Source organism: Leopardus geoffroyi, chromosome D2 (assembly GCF_018350155.1).
Source record: "Leopardus geoffroyi isolate Oge1 chromosome D2, O.geoffroyi_Oge1_pat1.0, whole genome shotgun sequence".
NCBI lineage: Eukaryota > Metazoa > Chordata > Mammalia > Carnivora > Felidae > Leopardus > Leopardus geoffroyi.
Genome location: NC_059334.1, coordinates 29,591,173 through 29,612,899, shown reverse-complemented (window position 1 = coordinate 29,612,899; position 21,727 = coordinate 29,591,173). Strand labels below are relative to the sequence as shown.

Below are 21,727 nucleotides of genomic sequence, written 5' to 3'. Positions count from 1 at the left end.
ATTTGCCTCCTAATTTACTGAATCTTGAAGTTAATACATGTTCAGCAAAAGATCCTTGTAATTTACAATTGTATGTACTTTCAAGTATATAATTCCTTCCTAAAATTGAGGTTATTGAGAATGGGGGTTATTCCAGTGCCTCATCTGATAATCAGTAAAAATTCCATATTTGAAAGGAAGCACAATATTTATAATTCCTGGATAACATACAGGTGAATAAACCAAGAATATGATCAGCTTTAAAAGAAATGACAGTACCTACAAAAAATATATCACAAATCAGTTTGTTCTAATAAGTTAATTTTATTTCTAGTTGGCAGATATTCCTGTTACAATCTGCACATATCCATTTGTATTTGATGCCCAAGCAAAAACTACTCTGTTACAAACAGATGCAGTCTTACAGATGCAGGTAAGATATAGTTTAATACTAACTGACTTGAGAATGGTTTTGGAATTGTTTCTGTAATGTTTTTAAAAAGTAAATATTTGTTGCGGCACCTGGTTGGCTCAGTTGGTTAAGCATCTGACTTCTGTTCAGGTCATGATTTTGCACTTTGTGGGTTCAAGCCCCACATCAGACTCTGTGCTGACAGCTCAGAGCCTGAAGCCTGCTTTGGATTCTGTGTCTCCCTCTCTCTTTGCCCCTTCCCCCCTTGTTTTCTCTCTCTCTCTCTCTCTCTCTCTCTCAAAAATAAATAAAACATTTTTTTTTAAAAAGTAAATATTTGAAGTTTGCCTATAATCCGTAATCTTTGGGAACATTCTGTACCTTTGCAAAGGTACCTTATAATTGCATGTGACAAGTGTACTGTTACGAAGGCTTATATATATTTAAATGAAAATAGAATAGTTTAGCTTTTAATCATTTATATCTAAAAAATGGTATAAACATCTTTCATTGTAGAAATATGTAATCTTTATAAACAGTTTTATTAGCTTACTTGATAAACTTGGGTTTGTTTCAAATCTTGCTTCATTATATATTCCATATTTATATACTTGGTAAAAGATGGAAGTAACCAGAGGTGATGTGATGTTAAAGTAAGAGGTATTTGATCACTTGTTAGGGGGAGGATATGAAGTTTCCTTGAAGAAAGTGTTAGTAATAAGTAAGACATTTTCCTGAGGTTGGTCGTCTCCTGCTCTTCCATCTCCTTTCTCCCCCAATCTGCTCTGTTTTATGTTGAACATTTTTTCATTTATAATGAGGGTTTTTTTTTTTTTTAACTAACTTACATTATCATTTTAAGAACTATAGTAGATGTGCTGTATCTTTTGAGCCTGTAAATTTAAAAAGGTTTTGAGTTTTATTTTCTAGTATAGAATATCAGACTATAGAGGCTAAGGACTAAGAAAAGGGTAAGAAGAAAGCTTGAGCTCTTAAAATCTAAAAATGCTTTAAAAAATTATCAGCACCCCACCCCAATTTTGATAGCTATTTTCATTCCTTTAAAATAAATGCCTTTGGTATTTTAAATGCCTCTAGATATTTAAATAATAAACACTAGGGGGAATTTTACATATGTGCTTATACCCATTTTCATCATTAGAGGAAATAATACACGTTTTATTTTTAGAGAGAGTAAGCACATGTATACGCAGGCAGGGAAGAGGGGCAAAGGGAGAGAGAGCGAGAATCTTTTTTCTTTTCTAAGGCTAATTTTTTAAAAAATTTTTATAAATTTTTTTTAAGTTTATTTACTTATTTTGAGAGAGACAGAGACAGCACAAGTGGGGGAGGGGCAGAGAGAGGGGGAGAGAGAAACCCAAGCAGGCTCCATGCTGTCAGCTTAGAGCCCGATTGGGGCTCAGACTCACGAAATGTGAGATCGTGACCTGAGCTGAAACTGAGAAATGCCCCAAGAGGGAGAATCTTAAGTAGGCTCACCACTCAGTGTGGATCCCAATGCAGGGCTTGATCCTACCACCCTGGTTTAATGACCTGACCTGAAATCAAGAGTTGGTCTCCTGGGGCGCCTGGGTGGCTCAGTTGGTTGGGCATCTGACTTCATCTCAGTTCATGATTTCACAGTTTGTGGGTTCAGGCCCCACATCGGGCTCTGTGCTGATAGCTCAGAGCCTGGAGCCTGCTTCGGATTCTGTCTCCCCCTCTCTCTGCCCTACACCAGCCCCCGCCCCCCCCCCCCCCCCCCACGTGCTATGTCTCTCTCTCAAAAATGAATAAACATTAGGGGAAAAAAAAAAGTTGGTCTCTCAACTGACTGAGCTATCCAGGCGCATCCAGGAGAAATATTTTTGTAGGGTTTATACTAACAACTGGTGAACCAGTTTTTGATGGTCTTTCTTAAAACAATAATCACCGCATGCTTTTAATACATAGTACATTCCATTTTAGAATAAGAACACTGGGAAAACCATAGGAAATGAACAAAGGCTTTAAATGGTGAAAGCCAAATGCTTGGTTTGTGAACATGGTGATCACTCTTCTAGATGAATTCCTTTCTTTTCTTTTTTTTTTTTTTTTTAATGTTTATTTATTTATTTATTTTAATGTTTATTCGTGAGAGAGAGAGAGAACAGAACGAACTGGGGGGAGGCGCAGAGGGAGAGGAAGAGATTCTAAGCAAGGTCTGTGCTGGCAGTGCAGACCCTGACACAGGGCTCCATCCCACAAACTCACGAACTGTGAGATCATGACCTGAGCCGAAATCAAAAGCCAGATGCTTAACAGACTGAGCCACATTGGCGCCCCTACTAAATGAATTTCTATAATAACTCCTCAGCCAGGCTGTTCCTTACTCTCATTTGAGGTTGTTTTAATGCTGTTTTCTCTTTCTCCTCACTCTTCATCCCGCTTATCTTTTGAGAAATAGCAGTGTTTAGATTTACCATATTATTATAGTTCCATGCTTGCATAATGGTATCATTAGCTATACATTAGTATGAAAGTATTCAAGGGGCGCCTGGGTGGCTCAGTAGGTTAAGCATCTGATTTTGGCTCAGGTCATGATCTCACGGTTCATGAATTTGAGCCCTGCATTGGGCTCTCTGCTGTCAGCACAAAGTTCACTTCTGATCCTCTGTCCCTCTCTCTTTGTCTCCCTCTCTCTAAAATTAAAACATTAAAAAAAAACATTCAATAGGACACTCATTATGCTGAGAATACAGTTTATTAAGCTCTTATGCTCTATTAGATACTGTGTTAGGTGTTATGTGAATTAAGTAGCATAGGAACTATTATAGGAATTATAAATCTAGGATTATAATTAATAGGTAGAAGTTAGCTTACCCAGTCACCTTAGTTTCTTTATAGCATTGTATTAAAATTTTAATCTTTTGTTTTCTAGATGGCTATTGACCAGGCCCATAGACAGAATGTCTCCTCTCTTTTTCTCCCGGTGATTGAATCTGTGAATCCCTGCTTAATTCTAGTTGTGCGCAGAGAAAATATTGTAGGAGATGCAATGGAAGTCCTTAGGAAAACAAAGAATATAGACTACAAAAAGCCACTCAAGGTAATTTGACATTTTCTGTTATATAATTGGGACTTTATTCAGAAAATACATTTAAAGTTTTTCTGTTTTTAATGTATCTTTGAAACTTAATAAATAAAACTATATAAAACCTAAAAAAATTTTTTAAACTGTTAATTGCTGAGCATTTATTGTAATAAATTACACGTTATGGGCTCTCCAGAATATACTTCCATTTCTTTACATTCAGTGTTTGCATTATGCTATTTTAGGTTATATTTGTTGGAGAAGATGCTGTTGATGCAGGAGGAGTACGCAAAGAATTTTTCTTGCTCATCATGAGGGAATTATTGGATCCTAAATATGGCATGTTTAGGTATTATGAAGATTCCAGGCTCATTTGGTTTTCTGATAAGGTGAAGTCCAACCATCTAAATTATTTCTATGTATATACCTATGTATGTATACCTACATGTGTCAAGTTAACTCAGTAAATAAGAGTTATTACAGAATTCCTAACATTTTATTCAGAGATCTGCTTTACCACAATTTGAAAAATTACAAACTTTTGGACTCAAAGTCGTCAGAACACATTAATGCTTCCCACACATTTCCAGCTAGCAAAATAAAGGAATGGTCAGCCTGAGAATGATGACCTTTCTTTCCGCTGATTTAGATTTAGGATTGAATAATTATTACCAAATTAACTTCTCTTCGGGGAAGAATTAATTTATCAGTAGCAATCATTGATTTTTCTAACTTATCGTTTAGGGCAGAGGTAACTACGCAGCAAATTACAGTCCATAAACTAAGTTCTTTCCTGCACATGTTCTTTTAAATAAAGTCATGCCCACTTTTTTACCTATTGTTCATGGCTGCTTTCTAGCTACAGCTGGGAGAGGCAGAGTTGAGTAGTTAAGACAAAGACTGTATTATCAACAAAGCCTGAAATATTTACCATCTTTTCCCTTACAGAAAGTTCACTGCCCCTTGGTTTAGAGAGTATAAATGACGATGGTTCAGTTTGTAGAATGAGTTGAAAGAATTTTGAATAGAATATTTTACTATTGGTTCTAAAAACCTTGATGTGTTATTTATTCATATTTCAGGAGGCTGACTATCCTTTGTGATATTAGCAGTCATTGATGATCAGTGCCTCATTAATTTATTAGGGGTTGCAAAATGGTGCTACTCTAACATTTCTTTTTCATTTTATTGGCTTGGGTACTTCTATACAGAGAAATTTCCCTCTATGTAGTATTTGGTTCCTTAGTAGTACAATTCATATGGGAATGGATTCTTTCTCTGTAGTTAACCATTTTTCAAAAGAATGAATCTGTTCATTGGCATATTCCAGTGATGACAATTTATTTTTTCAGTTTTGTTTTCATGGATTTAAACATATTTGATGTTTTTAGTCCATCACAGTTATTATTATCTTTATTGATGCTCATATTATCTTATCTTTGTCTAGGGAGAGCTCTGCAAGTTGGCATCTGAGTTCTTTTGATACAACTTTATTACTCTTTCGTAGCTTCCTTACTATCTGGTGTACTTGGTATGAAAAAATACTCCAAAACTCTACATTTGCTGCCTAACAGTACCAACATTACCACCAGTATCATGATAAAAGCTGAAAATAGTTGTTTCTTTTTTTTTTCTTAACTTGTTTTTGCAGGGTTTTTTTTGTTTTTTTTTGTCCTTTGAGTATACTCCCAGGAGAGCTGTACAAATAATAGAGAGCAGTGCAGTAGCAGGGTTATATGCAGTTGCCCTGTTTTTTAGAGGAGCTGGGGGTTTTAAGAAGGCAAATGGAAGGAGACCTAGAAGGAGTGAAGAGCCAGGAGACTTAACTTCTATGTCAAATCGTATGAAGGGTTGGAAGAGAAAACAGACACCATTTATGAGAGCTACAGGGGAAATAGTGTCCTCAGAAGACAGTCTTCTTCATTTACAAAAGAGGAAGGAAAATTTGGATAGAATTTTAGGATATGGGCAATTTTCCAAATGATAGATTGTGAGTTCCAGGGCAAACAGTGAAAGTGTTTAGTGGAGCAAAGATAGTTGTAAGATTGTGTCAGATTTTAGGGCCTGTACGGTGCCACATAAGATGGGATTAGGGATAACCTGTGAGTTTGAGGCTTCCTATGTTGAGAAACAGACATGTAAGACATGGTGGAGTAGTCCTGATGACCTTTGAGGTAGGTGGATAATCTGATTGAATTACAGTCTCCTTCTTGGCTTGGTCTTGTGGGGTAGTTTGTTAATGGTATGGTAGATAGAATTTAAGAGGGTATATGGGGTGGAGGCCTGTCCTGCTAGGAACACAGAGAGTTCTGTGGGACTTCATTCAGTTCTGCAGAGAGGTAATGTTTTGAGACCAGGGGTGGGGCAGTCTTAACAAGCTTTATTGTGGATCTCTGTGAGATCTTTTCAGTTTATCTTGATTTCACCAATGGGAGCCCTGTTGAACTGGTTCCTCTTTTGTGTACTTTTGATGTGTCCCAATTTTTCCTTAATTATTCTTTACATTTGGTACAATAAATGTTACAGGCTCTTGTGTTTACCCCAGCTCTAGCATTAGCCTTTTCTCCTTAAAAGCCCTCGCTTCTTCAGATGGAAATAGTATTCAGAAATCGTGCTCTGAATGCTAAGTGTACTCAACTGCTACCAGATAGTCATTGCTTTCAGATTCTCAGCAGACAGAGTTAGGAACTATGTGTATGTACACACATATGTGTGTACACATATGTACACATCTCATGATTTCCAACATATGTATGGTTTCTAACTGTGAAATCATACTGATATCTCTATACTATGCAAACACCATAGAGTTTACTCTAGCCTTCTTGTCCATTTTATGTGACTTAAATCACCAGTGAGAAACTTCATAGCTATCATCTTCAAGATACTTACTTAATCTACCCTGTATGTAGTCGCTCTTCTTGCTACACTGGCTGAAAGCTCAGCCCTAGACATACTGGACCACTACCTCAGAGTAAGTGTATTACCCTAAACCTCAGTCCTGACCAGGAGAGGGAGAAGGCAGAAGGCTATATGTTCTTTTAAAAAGAACATATTCACAGTGTTGTGCAACCAGCACCACTTTCTACTTCCAGAACATTTCATCACCTCAACAGGAAACCTGTACATATTAAGCGGTTATTCCTCATTTCCTTCTCCCTCCAGCCTGTGATAACCACTACTCTATTGTCTGTCTCTGTGGATTTGTCTTTTCTTGATATTTGCTATAAATGAAGTTGTACAATATGTGGCGTTTTGTGGCTGGCTTCTTTCACTTAGCATGCTTCTAAGGTTCATCCATGCTGTACCACATATCAGTACTTCTTTCCATTTAACTGAATAATATTCATTTGTATGAATATGCCTCATTTTGTTTATCCATCAGTCAATAGACATTTGGGCTATTTACCTCTTTTGGTAAAATGCTCTGAATAATGCTGCTATGAACATTTATGTGCAAGTTTTTGTTTGCACACTGCAATTAGTTTGGGTGTATTCCTAGGAGTGGAATTGCTAGGTCATATTATATAATTCAGTTTGACTTTTTAAGGAACCACCAAACTGTTTACCTCCCCATCAGCAGTATGTGAGGATTCCAATTTCTCTACTTCGTGGGCAACATTTGCTATTTTCCTTTTTTTTAAATTCTATATTTCAAAAATGTTTTTTATTTATATATATTTCTTATTAGTATAGTGGGTATGAAGTGCTGGGGTACTAAATTGCATTTCCTTAATGGCTAGTTGATGTGTTTGATTTGTCACATTCTTTAGCAAAATGTCTTTTAAGCCCTCTGCTCATTTTAAAATTAGATTGTCATTTTGTTGAGTTTGAAGAGTTCTTTGTATATTCTGGATACTGGACTCTTATCAGATATGTGATTTGCAAATATTCTCTCCCGTTTTATGGTTGCCTTTTCGCTTTCTTGATAATATCTTTTTGCACACAAAAGTTTTAAATTTTGTTGGAGTCTTATTTATCTATTTTTTTCTTTTGTTGCATGCGCTTTTGGTGTCATAACTAAGAACCCATGGACTATTGCAAAGTCATGAAGATTAACCTGTGAATTTTCTTCTAAGAGTTTTACAGTTTTAGCTGTTATAGGTCTTTGGTCTATTTTGAGTTAATTTTTGGCTATGGTGTGAGGTAAGAGTTCAGCTTCATTCTCTGCATGTGAATAACTAGACGTCCCACTATTATTTGTTAAAAAGGCTGTTCTTTCCTTACTGAATGGTTTTGGTACCCTTGTTGAAATTTAATTGACTGCATAAATATGGATTTATTTCTGGACTCTTAGTTTTTTATTCTAGTGAGATATATATATATATCTGTCCTTAATGTCAGTACAGCACTATTTGTTTACTGTAGCTTTGTATAAATTTTATATTTGGTTTGTTCACTGCTAGGTATAGAAATACAACTGATTATGCTCGCTTTGGCAGCACAGATACTAAAAGAAATACAACTACTTTTTGTGTTTTAATCTTGTATTATGCAACTTTGCTAAATTCATTTATCAGCTCTAATAGATTGTTTTGTGGATGGATTTTCTTTATACGAGATCATGGCATCCACAAATGCCATAGATTTAATTTTACTTCTTTCCTTCCAATTTAGATACCTTTATTTCTTTTTCTTGCATCTAATTGCCCTGGCTAGAACTTCCAGTACACTGTCAAATACAAGTTGGTAAGAGTGCACATGCTTTTGTTTTTCATAAATTCCTTTTTAACGTTAAGGAAGTTCTCTTTGATGCCTAGTTTGTTGAGTATATTTATCATGAAAGAGAGTGGTATTTTGTCAGATGCTTTTGTGCATCCAGATGATCATGTGGTTTCCTTCCTTCATTCCATTAATGTGATGTATTACATTGGTGCGTTTTCTTATGTTGAACCACCTTGTGTTCTTGAGATAAAGCCCACTTGGTCATGGTATATAATACTTTAATATGCTGCTGGATTCAGTTTGCTAATATTCTGTTGATGATTTTTCTATCCTTATTTATTAAGAATACTGGTCTATAGTTTTCTTTTTGGTGTTTGTGATGCCTTTGTCGGTATTTGGTGTCATGGTATTTGACCTCACAGATGAGTTAGAAAGTGTTCCTTTTCCTCTTGGAAAGAGGAAAAATTGGTGTCAGTTATTCTTTAAATGTTTGGTAGAATCTGGTCATAGGCTTTTCTTTGTTGGAAGGTTTTTTTGTTTATTTAATGTTTATTTTTTGAGAGTGAGAGAGTACAAACACAGGAGAGGGTCAGAGAGAGGGAGACAGAGAACAAGAATTAGGCTCTGACAGAGGCTCAAACTCAAGAACCCTGAGACCACAACTTGAGCCAAAGTCAGACACTTAACCCACTGAGCCACCCAGGTGCCTCTGTTGGAAGGTTTTTGATTAGTGATTCAGTTTCTTGTTACAGGTTGTGTTTCTTTTTCTTCTGGTGTCAGTTTGGTAGTTTGTATGTTCCTCGGAATTTGCCCATTTCATCTAGATTATCTATTTTGTTACACGGTTGTTCATAGTATTATCTTACAATCCTTTTTATTTCTGTAAGGATGACAGTAATGTCCCCACTTTCAATCCTGATTTTAATAATGTGAGTCTTTTTTTTTTTTTCTTGGTCATTCTAACTAAAAGTTTGTCAGTTTTGTTGCTTTTTTAAAAGAATCAACTTTTAGTTTTGTTGCTTCTATGTATTTTTCTCTCCTGTATTTTATTTATCTCCACTTTCATCTTTATTGTTATCTCCCTCTACTAGCTTCAGATTTAGTTTGCTCTTCTTTTTATAGTTCCTTAGGGTATGAAGTTTGATTATTGATTTGAGATATTTTTTCTTTTTTTTTTTAATTTATTTTTTAATTTACATCCAAGTTAGTTAGCATATAGTGCAGTAGTGATTTCAGTAGTAGATTCCAGTGATTCATTCCCTATGTATAACTCCCAACAACTGTCTTCCTTAATGCCCTTTACCCATTTAGCCCATCCCCCCACCCATTTTCTTTTTTAATATATATGTTTGTAACTACAAATTTACCTACGGATTGGGAATTATAAATTGCCTCTATAAATTGAAAAAGACTAAAATCATAAAAAATTAATTTTCTGACTACTATGGAATGAAACTGGAAATCAACAACAGAAGGAAATATAGAGGGTCCATGGCTGGCTCAGTCCAGTGGAGCTGCAACTCTTGATCTCCGGGTTCAAGCCCCACTTGGGTATAGAGATTACTTAAAAATAAATCTATTAAAAAAAAACAAGGCAGAAGGAGGGGCGCCTGGGTGGCTTAGTCATTTAAGCATCTCAGGTCATGATCTCATAGTTCGTGGGTTCAAACCCTGTATCGGACTCTGCACTAACAGTGTGGAGCCTACTTGGGATTTTCTGTCTCCCTCCCTCCCTCCCCCCCCCCAAAAATAAATAAATAAACTTAAAATTTTTGGAGGCTTAATTTTTGACCTAACATATGGTCTTTCCTGGAAAATATCCTATTTGCGTTTGAAAATAATGTATTCTCTTGTTATTGAATGGAGTGTTCCAAGCTGTCTGTTCAGTCTGGTCATTCTGTAGTGTTGTTCAGGTCCTCTATTTCCTTATTGATCTTCTGATTGTTATATCCATTATTGATATATTGAATATTGGGATATTAAGCCTCCAACTATTATTTTAGAACCATATTTCTCCTGTCAATTGTGTCAGTTTTGTGTGTATTTTGAAGCTGTATTGTTAGGTATGTATATATTTATAAATGTTACATCTTCTTGAATTGATGCTTATCAGAATATGTCTTCATCTTTTGTAATAATTTTTAATTTAAAGTCTATTTTGTCTGATACTGGTATAGCCACTCATCTCTCTCTTGGTTACTAGTTACATGACATATCATTTTTTTCAAACTCTCACTTTTTTTTTTTTTTTTTTTTGAGAGAGTACAAACGAGGGAGGGGCAGAGAGAGGGGGACAGAGGATCTGAAGCAGGCTCTGCACTGACAACAGCAAGCCTGATGTGAGGCTCAAACTCGGCGATCATGACCTAAGCTGAAGTCTGATGCTCAGCCAGCTGAGCCACCTGGGGACCCCTCAAACTTTCACCATCTAGTGTCTTTGAATTTAAAGTGAGGCTTGTAGACAACATGTACAGCATCTTCCTAGACTTACTATGGAGTTATGTTTCAATAAACCCACTGTAAATTGGAAATTTTGTAAGTTAAACATGCATTGACTACACCTAACCTACCAAACATTAGAGTTTAGCCTAGCCTATACTAAACATGCTCAGAACAGCCTGTAGTTGGGCAAAATCATCTTAAGCCTCTTTCATAACCAAATACTGAATATCACACGTAATTTATTGAATAGTGTACTGAAAATGAAAAATAGGCTGGTTGTATGGGCACAATGGTTATAAGTGTATTGGTCATTTACCCTCATGATTGCATGGCTAACTGGGAACTGTGGCTTACTGTCGCTGATCAGCACATAGTGCATATTGCTATCCCAGGAAAAGATCAAAATCTAAAATGTGAAGAATGGTTTCTACTGGTGGAGTATCACTTTTGCACCACTGTAAAATAAAAAAATTGGAAGTCGAACCATTGTAAAGTAGGGACTGGCAACAGTTGAATAATGGTTTTTTAAAATCTGTTCTGCTAGTTTCTGCCTTTTGATTGCAGAATTTAATTCATTTACATTTAAAGCTGTTACTGATAAGCACTTCTGCCATTTTACTGTTTGTTTCCTATAAGTCATATCTCTCTTATTCTTCAGTGCCTCCATTACTGTCTTTTTTAAAAATTTAATTGATTGTTTTGTCTAGTGTGTTTTTTTGATTCTTTTCTCATTTCCCTTTCTCTCTCTCTCTCTCTCTCTCTCTCTCTCTATGTATGTATGTATGTATATATGTATACATATATGTTCTCTCTCTCTCTCTATATATATATATATGTATGTATACATATATACATATTTTTTTTCCCTGAGTAGTTGCTCTGAGGATTACAATTAACACCTTAAATTTATAACAATCTTGTTTGAATTAATACCAACTTCCATACTATGCAGAAACTCTGCTCCTGAAACAGCTCTGTCCCTTCCTCTTTGTTATTGTCACACCCTACAGCTTTATACATTGTATGCCCATTAATGTAGATTTATACTTATTTTACACGTTTGAGTTTTAAACCATATATAGAAAAAAAGGGAGTTGCGAGTCAAAAATATAATAATTTTAACTTTTATATGTACTTGTGTAGCTACCTTTAACAGAGTTCTTTTCTTTGTATGGCTTTGAGTTACTGTGTGGCATCCTTTTCTTTCAGCCTGCTGAACTTTAGCATTTCTTGTAAGGAAGGTCTAGTAGCAACAAACTCCCTCAGTTTTTCTTTATCTGAGATTTCCTGGATGTAGAATTTTTTTTTTTTTTTAATTTTTTTTTTTTCAACGTTTATTTATTTTTGGGACAGAGAGAGACAGAGCATGAACGGGGGAGGGGCAGAGAGAGAGGGAGACACAGAATCGGAAACAGGCTCCAGTCTCTGAGCCATCAGCCCAGAGCCCGACGCGGGGCTCGAACTCCCGGACTGCGAGATCGTGACGTGGCTGAAGTCGGACGCTTAACCGACTGCGCCACCCAGGCGCCCCTGGATGTAGAATTCTTGCTTGACAGTTTTTTCTTTCAGCTCTTTAAATGTGTCATTCCACTGTCTTTGACATGCATGGTTTCTGATTAGAAATCAGCTATTAATCTTATTGAGGAGCCCTGCTGTGATGAGTTGCTTCTCTTTTGCTGCTTTCAACACTCTTTTTGTAATTGACTTTCAACACTTAGATTAAAATATGTCTGGATGTGGATTTCGAGTTTGTTGAGCTGCTTGGATGTTAGATTCATGTCTTTTATCAAATTTAAGAAATTTTTAACCATTTCTTCATATATTCTTTCTGCCCCACTCTCTCCTTTCCTTGTGGGACTCTCCTGTCTATATGATGGTACCCTTGATGGTATCCCACAGATCTGTTAGACTCTGTTCATACTTCTTCATTTTTTTTCTTGCTGCTGTTCCACAAAGTAGATAATCTCAATTGGCCTATCTTCAAGTTCATGGATTCTTCTTTCTGCCTGCTCAAATCTCTTGTACCCCTGCAGTGAATTTTTTGTTTCAGTTATTGTACTTTTCAGCTCCAGAATTTTTAGTTCTTTTCCATAATTTCTCTTTCTTTACTGATACTCTCTATTTGAGGAGACATTGTTCTTCTGTTCTCTCCCCCCACTTCCCACCCCCATGGTTTCCTTTAGCTATTTGAGCATATTTAAGACAGTAAAAAGTCTTCATCTAGTAAATCCAGTGTCTGGGTGTTTCTCAACAATTTATATTTAATTTTTTTTTCTTATGAATGGGCCATATTCTTTTTTTGCATGTCTCATAAATTTTTGTTGAATACTGGACACTTTTGAATACTAGACAGTTATTTCTTTTGTCTTTTTCTTGTGATCCTTGGCTTTTTATTCACATTTAAGAATGTGACACTGAAAAGCTACCTAGTTTGAGTATATACATTTATGATTTACAATCACCATTCATAGAGTGATTAGGTAGAGGTGTTTCAAGGAGAACCATCGATTGTCAACATTTACAATTTGGCTGCCAGTGTTCTAGTAGTGTTCTGAACACTGGAAAGGGAAGCTGGGATTTCTCATTGTTGACTATGCATACCTTCATTTGATCCACTTGTTTCTTTGTATGTGTATTCTATGTTTTGTTTTTTAATTTTTTTTAATGTTTATCTTAGAGAGAAACAGCATGAGCAGGGGAAGGGCAGAGAGAAAGGGAGACACAGAATCTGAAGCAGGCTGCAGGCTCTGAGCTGTCAGCACAGAGCCCAATGCAGGGCTTGAACCCATGAACTGCAAGATCATGACCAGAGCTGAAGTCAGAGGCTTAACCAACTGAGCCACCCAGGAGCCCCTGTTTTAACTTTTTAAATTACATTTGTAGTTGAAGTATAGTTGACATTCAATATAATATATATTACTTTCAGGTGTGTAACATAGTGATTCATTAGTACACATAGTGTACATAGTGTATGTACAGTGCTCAAAGTGTAGTTACCATCTGTCACCATACAAAGCTATTAAAATATTATTGACTACATTCCCTGTGCTCTACTTTATATCCGTGTGACTTATTTATTTTATAATTGGAGGATTGTACCTCTTAAGCCCCTTGAACCCTTTGATCCCTTTGTTTTTAATGCACCATCTGTCTCAGATTCCAGAGCCACTTTGGCTCATTGTCTCCAGAAAGGTAAGGGACTTTTCACCACATATCCTGTTTTCAACTACTGTAGTTAGTACCTCTGACTTTCAGAGTCTTATGTTTTACTAACTGAGCTAGCAGGGCTACTTGACTTTAAAGGTATTTTTGCTACTTCCATTCCCTGAGTCTGAAGCACAAATTAGCTTGTTTTTCATTGGCTTTTCTGTTAAGCTCCTGTTTCAGTTTAAGCTTCCTGAATCAGTTAACCACCCTACTACTAACCAGCCTACAGTTAACCATCTACTTTTCATATTTTGAAATATTATCATCTCTTTAGTGATATTAAAACCCTCCCCTATTTTTTCTATTCTCTTTTATCTTGTGGGTTTATGCCCATTTTAATCCTTTATTCACGTTTAGAGGGATTTCAGGAGGAAGAGATATTAACATGTTATTCGGTCTGTCCTGTTCTAAAAGTACTTTCTGAACTTAAACATGGAATAGGACATCACAAAGGAAAAAGGCTAATTTGACCACTGGAAAAAACTGTGACATTTATGTATAACAAAAACAAGATTATTAAGAAGTATATAGCAGACTGGGATATATATATAACCGATATGACATAGGATAATACTCATAGTATATGAAGAATTCAAATACAAATATATAAGAAAACACTAGCTCCAAAAGGTAAATGGGCCAAGTATACAAAGAGGCATTTCACAAACACACACAAATCCCTAATTTTCAGTATCACTAGCAGACAAAAATACATACTAAACAAGTTTACATTTTTTAACTCTTATAGAAATATTGTGTCTGTGTGTGTGTACAGATGAAAATGGGGAAAGATAGCCATTTTCTTGGACTACAAATGTCAGTGTAAATTGGAATAGGTATGGAGGAAAACAGTTGGGGTTATGCTTAACTATCATTTGAGTTTGAAATTCTTCTTACAAATTAGAATTTCTCCTAAACAAACATTCCAAACTGTGCAGAAATGATACACGTCATATTTGGAATATCACTAACTAGTTGGAATAACTAACACTGATAGTGCCTTTACTGTGTGCTATAGGAACTGGGCTACAAGTATTTTACATACATTAATCTCATCCTCACAGCAACCGTATGAGATAAATACTGTTTTTGTCTTTGAAAACGTTGAGGCCAGATAGTGAATGAACAGGTGTGGAGCCCCAAATCTGATAAAAAATGTTTTTCTCTTTAACTGTCATGCTCACAGAATTTTCTGCTACTATATGTTGCTTCTCTAAAGATGAGGGGAAATAAGCATTGTTTTTGATGTTTTAATAATATAAAATCCAACTGTAGTAAAATAGCTAACTTTGCAGACCGTGGTACTTTTATATGAGTGATACGCAGCCATTAAAAATCATGTTTTAGAAGAATATTTAATGATAAAATACTTGTGATTAGAAGAATGAGAAGACCTTAAGTATAATGTTTTTAAATTATTTTTTTGAAATTACAGTTGATGAAAATATGTAAAAAAATTTTTTTAATCATTGTGAATGATTGGATTACATGCATTTATTAATTTTCTTTTTGCCTTTTAAATCTTTGAAATTTTGAATATGTATATTTAAGTCAGATTAAGTGTTCTAGTAATCATTTCATTTATTAATTTAATGATGTAGAAATGCTCATATTTCTGGGAGAAAAAGCCACTTGTGATTTTAGCAAGGTCTTAATTTTGTCTTAGAAAATATATTGATGGAAATAATGTAGAAATACTAACACTGATATTATCCCAGGGAGATATGCTTGAGAATAAGCTTTTTCTTGTTATTCATTACTCTGTGTCTTCAAAATTTTCTACTACAAGTGTATGTTTTTGTCATCAGAAATAATGTAATATTTTAACTTGGAAAATAGTCTTTACTTTTTTTTTTCTTTTATTTTTAGACATTTGAAGATAGTGATTTGTTCCATTTGATTGGTGTTATCTGTGGATTAGCAATTTATAATTTTACTATTGTGGACCTCCATTTTCCTTTGGCTTTGTATAAGAAACTGCTGAAAAAGAAGCCATCCTTGGATGATTTGAAGGAACTAGTGCCTGATGTTGGGAGGTTAGTTGTAAAAAGTGACAAGGATGGAGTGTAGGTAATAGAGAATGAGAAATGTACAGAAAGCTTTCCTTTTAGGAATAATTGTATTTTGTGCTTGTTGAATTTCCAAAATAAACAAAAACCCTTCTCATATTGGAGAACTCATTGTGTTACCCAGATCAAAATTTTCTACTGAAAGACTTCTGTGTATAAAACCATTCCCTAAATTTTTAGTAATTTAACAATATTTTACAAATATCAGATAATAAACTTAGGAAGGCAATGTTTCCTGAGAATAGTTAAATGATTTACTTGGACTTCTGATTACTTTCATTCCTAGCTGGAATACATAAAGTTTCTTATTTATTACATAAAATGGAATAAAAATTGTATATGAATAAGAACAAATGTTAAAAATGGCTGGACACATGGCCTTTGTATTTAGAAGAGATAAAAACCTTAGAGTGATTTATTTGTTCCTTCAAAATTGTTCATTAGCTTGCCATTACACATCTACCATTCTGAAACAAATACAAGAGTACAGATTCATAAAAGGATTTTATCAAGAATGAATGAGAAATATATATTTATCCATAAGCAAAACAGTCAAAATACCCAGTAGTTTTTTACCTCAAAGAAAAATGTATATTGTTTTGCAGAAGCATGCAACAATTACTGGATTATCCAGAAGATGATGTCGAGGAAACATTTTGTCTTAATTTTACGGTAAGATGGAAAGACCTAGAATAACCTGATTATTCTTCATCCCTGCCTTATGGTTTTTGTTTTTTTTATGTTGACGAGTGGAATTCTTAACCCTTTAGCTAACATTTATTGAGCATTAACTGTTTGCTAGTCATAGTACGTACATTATTTCATTTAATCCTCATAACAGTCCTATGAGATTGGTATTATTATCCTTATTTTACAGATGAAGAAAACTGAAAACAGTCATTACATGTCAGAAATAATATTTATACCCAGGTCTGTGACTTCAGAGCCTAGTGTTTTATCATTATGTTAAAGATCTTTACAAATACAAGAAGACCTCTTTATTCAAGTATTCATTTTTGAGTCTGCAGTTAATTACAAGAATCTTTAGAGAAGCAAAAGTTACTGTACATTAGAAAATTCAGTAATGAACTTACTACTTAAAAGATTAATTCCTACTCAGACATCCCTTTCTGCTTACATTAATATTTGTCCTTGCCTATTTACCTTACTGTTGAATGACATACCACAGTGCAAATGCAAATACGTTGGAATATTTAGAAAAAGAAATTGCAAATCTTACCAAAGATACAGAATTTTGTTAATTTAGTGAAAGGGATGTTGAATAACTTATCCATCCACATGCAAAGCCCTTGACAAACAAGGATCTGGCAGAAGTAGACCAGTTGACAATTAAAGATGAGAAAATCAGCAAGGATTGTGAGAAAGCACTCCAGAATGGAATGGTTTAAATGTTGTTAATTAGACTCTTGTGAAAATGGTAAAGCCTTTGGTCTTCTTTCTTTTTGTTTTTAAAAACTTTGTGTATTTGTTTTTCCCCCAAATAGTCCCCTTTATGATCTTGTGATCAAATCTGACAGATACTATATTCTCCTATCCCACAATTTTCCAAAAAAATGATGTGCCCCGTCAAAAAAGTTTACCCATTTTTTTTTTTTTTTTTTAATTTTTTTTTTTTCAACGTTTATTTATTTTTGGGACAGAGAGAGACAGAGCATGAACGGGGGAGGGGCAGAGAGAGAGGGAGACACAGAATCGGAAACAGGCTCCAGGCTCTGAGCCATCAGCCCAGAGCCCGACGCGGGGCTCGAACTCACGGACCGCGAGATCGTGACCTGGCTGAAGTCGGACGCTTAACTGACTGCGCCACCCAGGCACCCCAAGTTTACCCATTTCTTGATCATTTGAAGAATTGGCACATAGTACAATTTTAAGAAAATTTGGCTAAAATGAAATAAGTGAATTTATTTTAATAAATAATGGTTGAATGGCTGGTTTCCCAGTGGTTTGATTCTTTAATTCAATTTCATTTATAAGAGAATCAGTTATCTTTGAATTTTTATTGATTATCTCAATGGACTGAAACTTCGGGTTCCAAGCAATATAATTTCTAATTTGTCAATGCCAAGTTTGTGAATGCTTTAGTATATTCAAGAACTATGGTAATTTAAACATTCCTTCCCACTGCCATTTCTTTTCCAGAAATTTTCAGTGAGTCTTTATTGCTTGCATAATAATAGCTTTAGAATGGGCTTCAGAATCTGGCTTTCTTTGTAACTTACACTATATTCCTCCATTAATAGCAAGTTTTATCATGTCACACAGTATTCTCTCATGTACCTTATCTTCCTGTTTTTTAGGGCCATACGTTTTCAGAATTTGATACTTACTGTCATATGTATCCTGTCCAGTCTCTATACTCAGTCAGAAATTCCATCCCCTCTCAATCTTTGAGGGCCCTACTCATCCTTCTAGGTGTTTTTCAAAGGATATTTCTTCCTCAAGGTCTTTCATACTTCCTCCAGTTAGAGAGTGTTCTTTCCTCTGTGGTTTGATAGCATTTTGTTCATGTCTCTATTACAGCATTTATTTTAAGAAGTTGCTTATATAACACATTTCTCCTCCTTAACTAGATAGTAAATTCCACAGCAGGGATTTATTCATCTCTTATCATCTCAACCCCACTGTAATGTTTTATAGATAGCAGGTACTAAAAAAAAAAAAAAATGTTTTCATAGAAGAGGATAATATTCCAAAAAGAGGGAATAGAAGGAGAAAAGATACAAAGGTGGGAATGGTAATACTTATAGGAAAATTAGCAGACTAGTAAAGCAAATAAAAAGTTTCAAAATAACCAGCTATCTTTATAAACCAAATCGCGCATACTGGAAAAACCATGTATGATCAAGAATGCAAACAAGACAGGAATATAAGAGTAGGAGCTGTCAAGTGAGAAGAATGCATGGCAGGTCTAGGCTGCATACATTTTGACCACCTGTATTCTGTTATATGTGCAAGGAAAACATCCTTTCTGATATTTTACTCCTGTAGTGATTGTTCTAAAGTCTTACACATAATAAATACTCCATTTCCTGTTCTAAACTAACCAAACATTTGGTAATTTGTAGTTAGTCACAGTAGGATTTCACACTACTACGGAGGATGAAAACTTCTAGTGTGGCTTTATTTAGAATTCACAAATAAGCTTATGGTAGTCACAGAATTTTACCTCAGCTTTATTCTTATATTTAATGAGAGGTAGACTATAATAATAGGTTATTAAAATCTAATAAGTATTGAGTCTGACATTGACTTTTTTTAAAAATTTAAATTAATAGATCACAGTTGAAAACTTTGGTGCAACAGAAGTGAAAGAGCTGGTTCTAAATGGTGCAGACACAGCTGTTAACAAACAAAATCGGTAAGTGAATTATAGCAGCATCAGTGGTAGTAATAACTTTCCGTAGGCATTTTCTTCTGTATATAGAAACCTGTCACAGTATTAAGTTTTTACTCAGGTAAAACTTACTTTTTGAATGGTTAGTAAGGAAGTAACTGCCTTTTGTTCCTGAAATCTCTTTAAGACATTAATAAAGAAATAAAAGATCATAACCAAAACAAAGAGAAGGGAGAGGAGACAACAGAAACCCATTTTTGGAAGCTAGAGAACAGGAGTAACTAACTAACTGGTCAACCAGAGACAGTTGCAACATAGGAAGGAGTCAAGAAGGCAGCCAGTTTTTATATTGCTTAACTGCGGCTCAGGCATTGAGAATAAAAATGTTAGAAAGTATATTGGGCTTAGGGGAATGCTGGAAATAGAAAGATTGCTATTATAAAAAGCAGTTAAAAACCCATTTACCCATTTTCATTAGCACTACAATAGCCTGGCAACTTCCCTTTCTGGTCTAGGCAGAAGATTGGAAATTTACCTTCTGGAGAGATTGAACTAAAGGGACTTTGGATATTTTGAAGGGCGGGGGAGGCGCTGGGGGAAAGGGGTACTTTAGATTTGAGTACAGTTAGGCACAACCAAGGGTAAGAGGCATACTGAAAACAAGTAGATTGAGTCTACAGTTCCCCCTCTTTGGCACTGTGTGCTGGAGGATTCTTTGGGTAAACGGCCTCACTTTTAAGTATGAGTAGATAGCCAAAGATCGATGGACGTTTAAGGAAAAACCAAAACCATCGAATGCCAAGGAAACAGAAACAATGCAGGATGAAGAAGAAAACTTCAAAAGAAAATGAAATCAGTATTCTTAAAATGATATAGATTAAAAATTACTGACTTAAAATTCAAAAAAGTTGAATTAAAAATTGAAAAAAAAATCACTGAAAGACATTTGTCAAATAAATGGTACCAACAAACTTGCCAGAACAGAATGACATGCTTTCTTAAAAGACATGCCTTTAAAATTGAAAGCATGGAAAGTTAAAAAAAAAAAAAAAAAAAAAAAAAAAAGACATACTAAGGCAAAAGAGAATTTTCAAAATCCTAGAAGAGTAAAGATTCCTAAAACCTTCCAGGAAAAAAAAATATACTGACCATATACAAAAAAGAACCAGAATAACCTCGAACTTTTCTAAAGAATGACACTGAAGCTGGGAGATCAAAATTCTGGGGAAAGATGATTTTTTAACTTAGAATTTTGTATCAGAACTGTCGAGTATGTGCATGTATATAAAAACATCTCCAGGCATCCAGAGTCTCAGAGAATCTACTTCCAGTGCATTTTTCTCAGGAAGTTACAGGAGGATGTGTTCTACCAAAACAAGGAATTAAACCAAGAAAGAGAAAGACACGGGATCAAAAAAAAAATACAATCCAATCTAGAAGAAAGACAGAGGATTTCTTCTGCAGGAACAGCAGTGTGTAGAAGGTTTAGGAATAAGCAGCCGATGTGGGTTAGATCAAGAGGATGGAGGCTCCAGGAGGGCTGTCTCCAGGAGAAAAATGCAGCTTTTGCTCCCTTAACGTAGTTGAATGAATCTAAAGAGATTGACATTTCTGTTAAAGTGAGGGATGAAGTAGCAAATTAAGGGAAGCAAAAGTTGTGGTTTTTTTAAAAAATTTTTTAATGTTTGTTTATATTTGAGAGAGAGAAACAGAGGCAAGAGGGAGGGAGCAGAGAGTGAGAGGGAGACACAGAAGCAAAAACAGGCTCCAGGTTCTAAGCTGTCAGCACAGAGTCTGACGCGGGGCTTGAACCCACGGACCCATGAGATCATGACCTGAGCCGAAGTCGGACGCTTAACCGACTGAGCCACCCAGGTGCCCCAAACAAAAGTTCTTTTTAAGGAAAGGCAGGTAATAAAATATTCCAACTTAATTGTGAGCGATATTTATGATCATAAAAATGTCAACAGTGAACAGTGAGCCAAAAATTGTTATAATGGGAGCTTTAGGGGAAACAAAGTGAGAGAGGGGCAATTAAAAATAAGATAAATCCTCACCTTCCACAATAGGTATTCAGTTCATTAGATTATATTTAAAATTGAAAATTAAGGAATAACATAACTATGTTGTTGAAATTTGAAGGTAAATATCAGAAGTAATAGCGAAAAGTTAAGTTTATTTGCCTTCAGATATCAGGAATTTCTAATGGAAAGGAACAAGACAGAGAACTGCTTTGTTCTCTTCTATGGTGTTACAATTCTTTAGACAAAGCTAGCTTATTGGCTGTTGCCAGGAGCTTTATTCAAATGGTTCTAATTCTGGTTCTGCTACTTAGTAACTGTGTAACTGTAGGTAAATTAGTCAATGTCTCCATGCCTCAGTCTCCTTTTCTGTAAAATGGGATGATAGATTGTACCTATTTCTTGGAGTTATTTTGAGGATTAAATGAGGCAATAATTTTAAGATGCTTAAAATAGTGCTTAGCACATGTACGTGCTCAGTAAATGTTGGCTGTTAGGATTATT

General features: G+C 35.2%; 1 protein-coding gene across 10 annotated transcripts in view; it reads left to right on the top strand.

The window, feature by feature from the left end:
* The window catches only part of HERC4 (HECT and RLD domain containing E3 ubiquitin protein ligase 4), a 153,268-nt gene that overhangs the window by 107,196 nt on the left and 24,345 nt on the right, over positions 1–21,727 (top strand). For all 10 annotated transcript variants that reach the window (XM_045437581.1, XM_045437578.1, XM_045437577.1 and 7 more), the window contains 6 exons: positions 314–412; positions 3,312–3,479; positions 3,710–3,853; positions 15,648–15,814; positions 16,453–16,519; positions 19,144–19,226. In XM_045437581.1, coding sequence (XP_045293537.1) covers positions 314–412; positions 3,312–3,479; positions 3,710–3,853; positions 15,648–15,814; positions 16,453–16,519; positions 19,144–19,226 — 728 coding nt within the window. The remainder of the gene's footprint in view (positions 1–313; positions 413–3,311; positions 3,480–3,709; positions 3,854–15,647; positions 15,815–16,452; positions 16,520–19,143; positions 19,227–21,727) is intronic.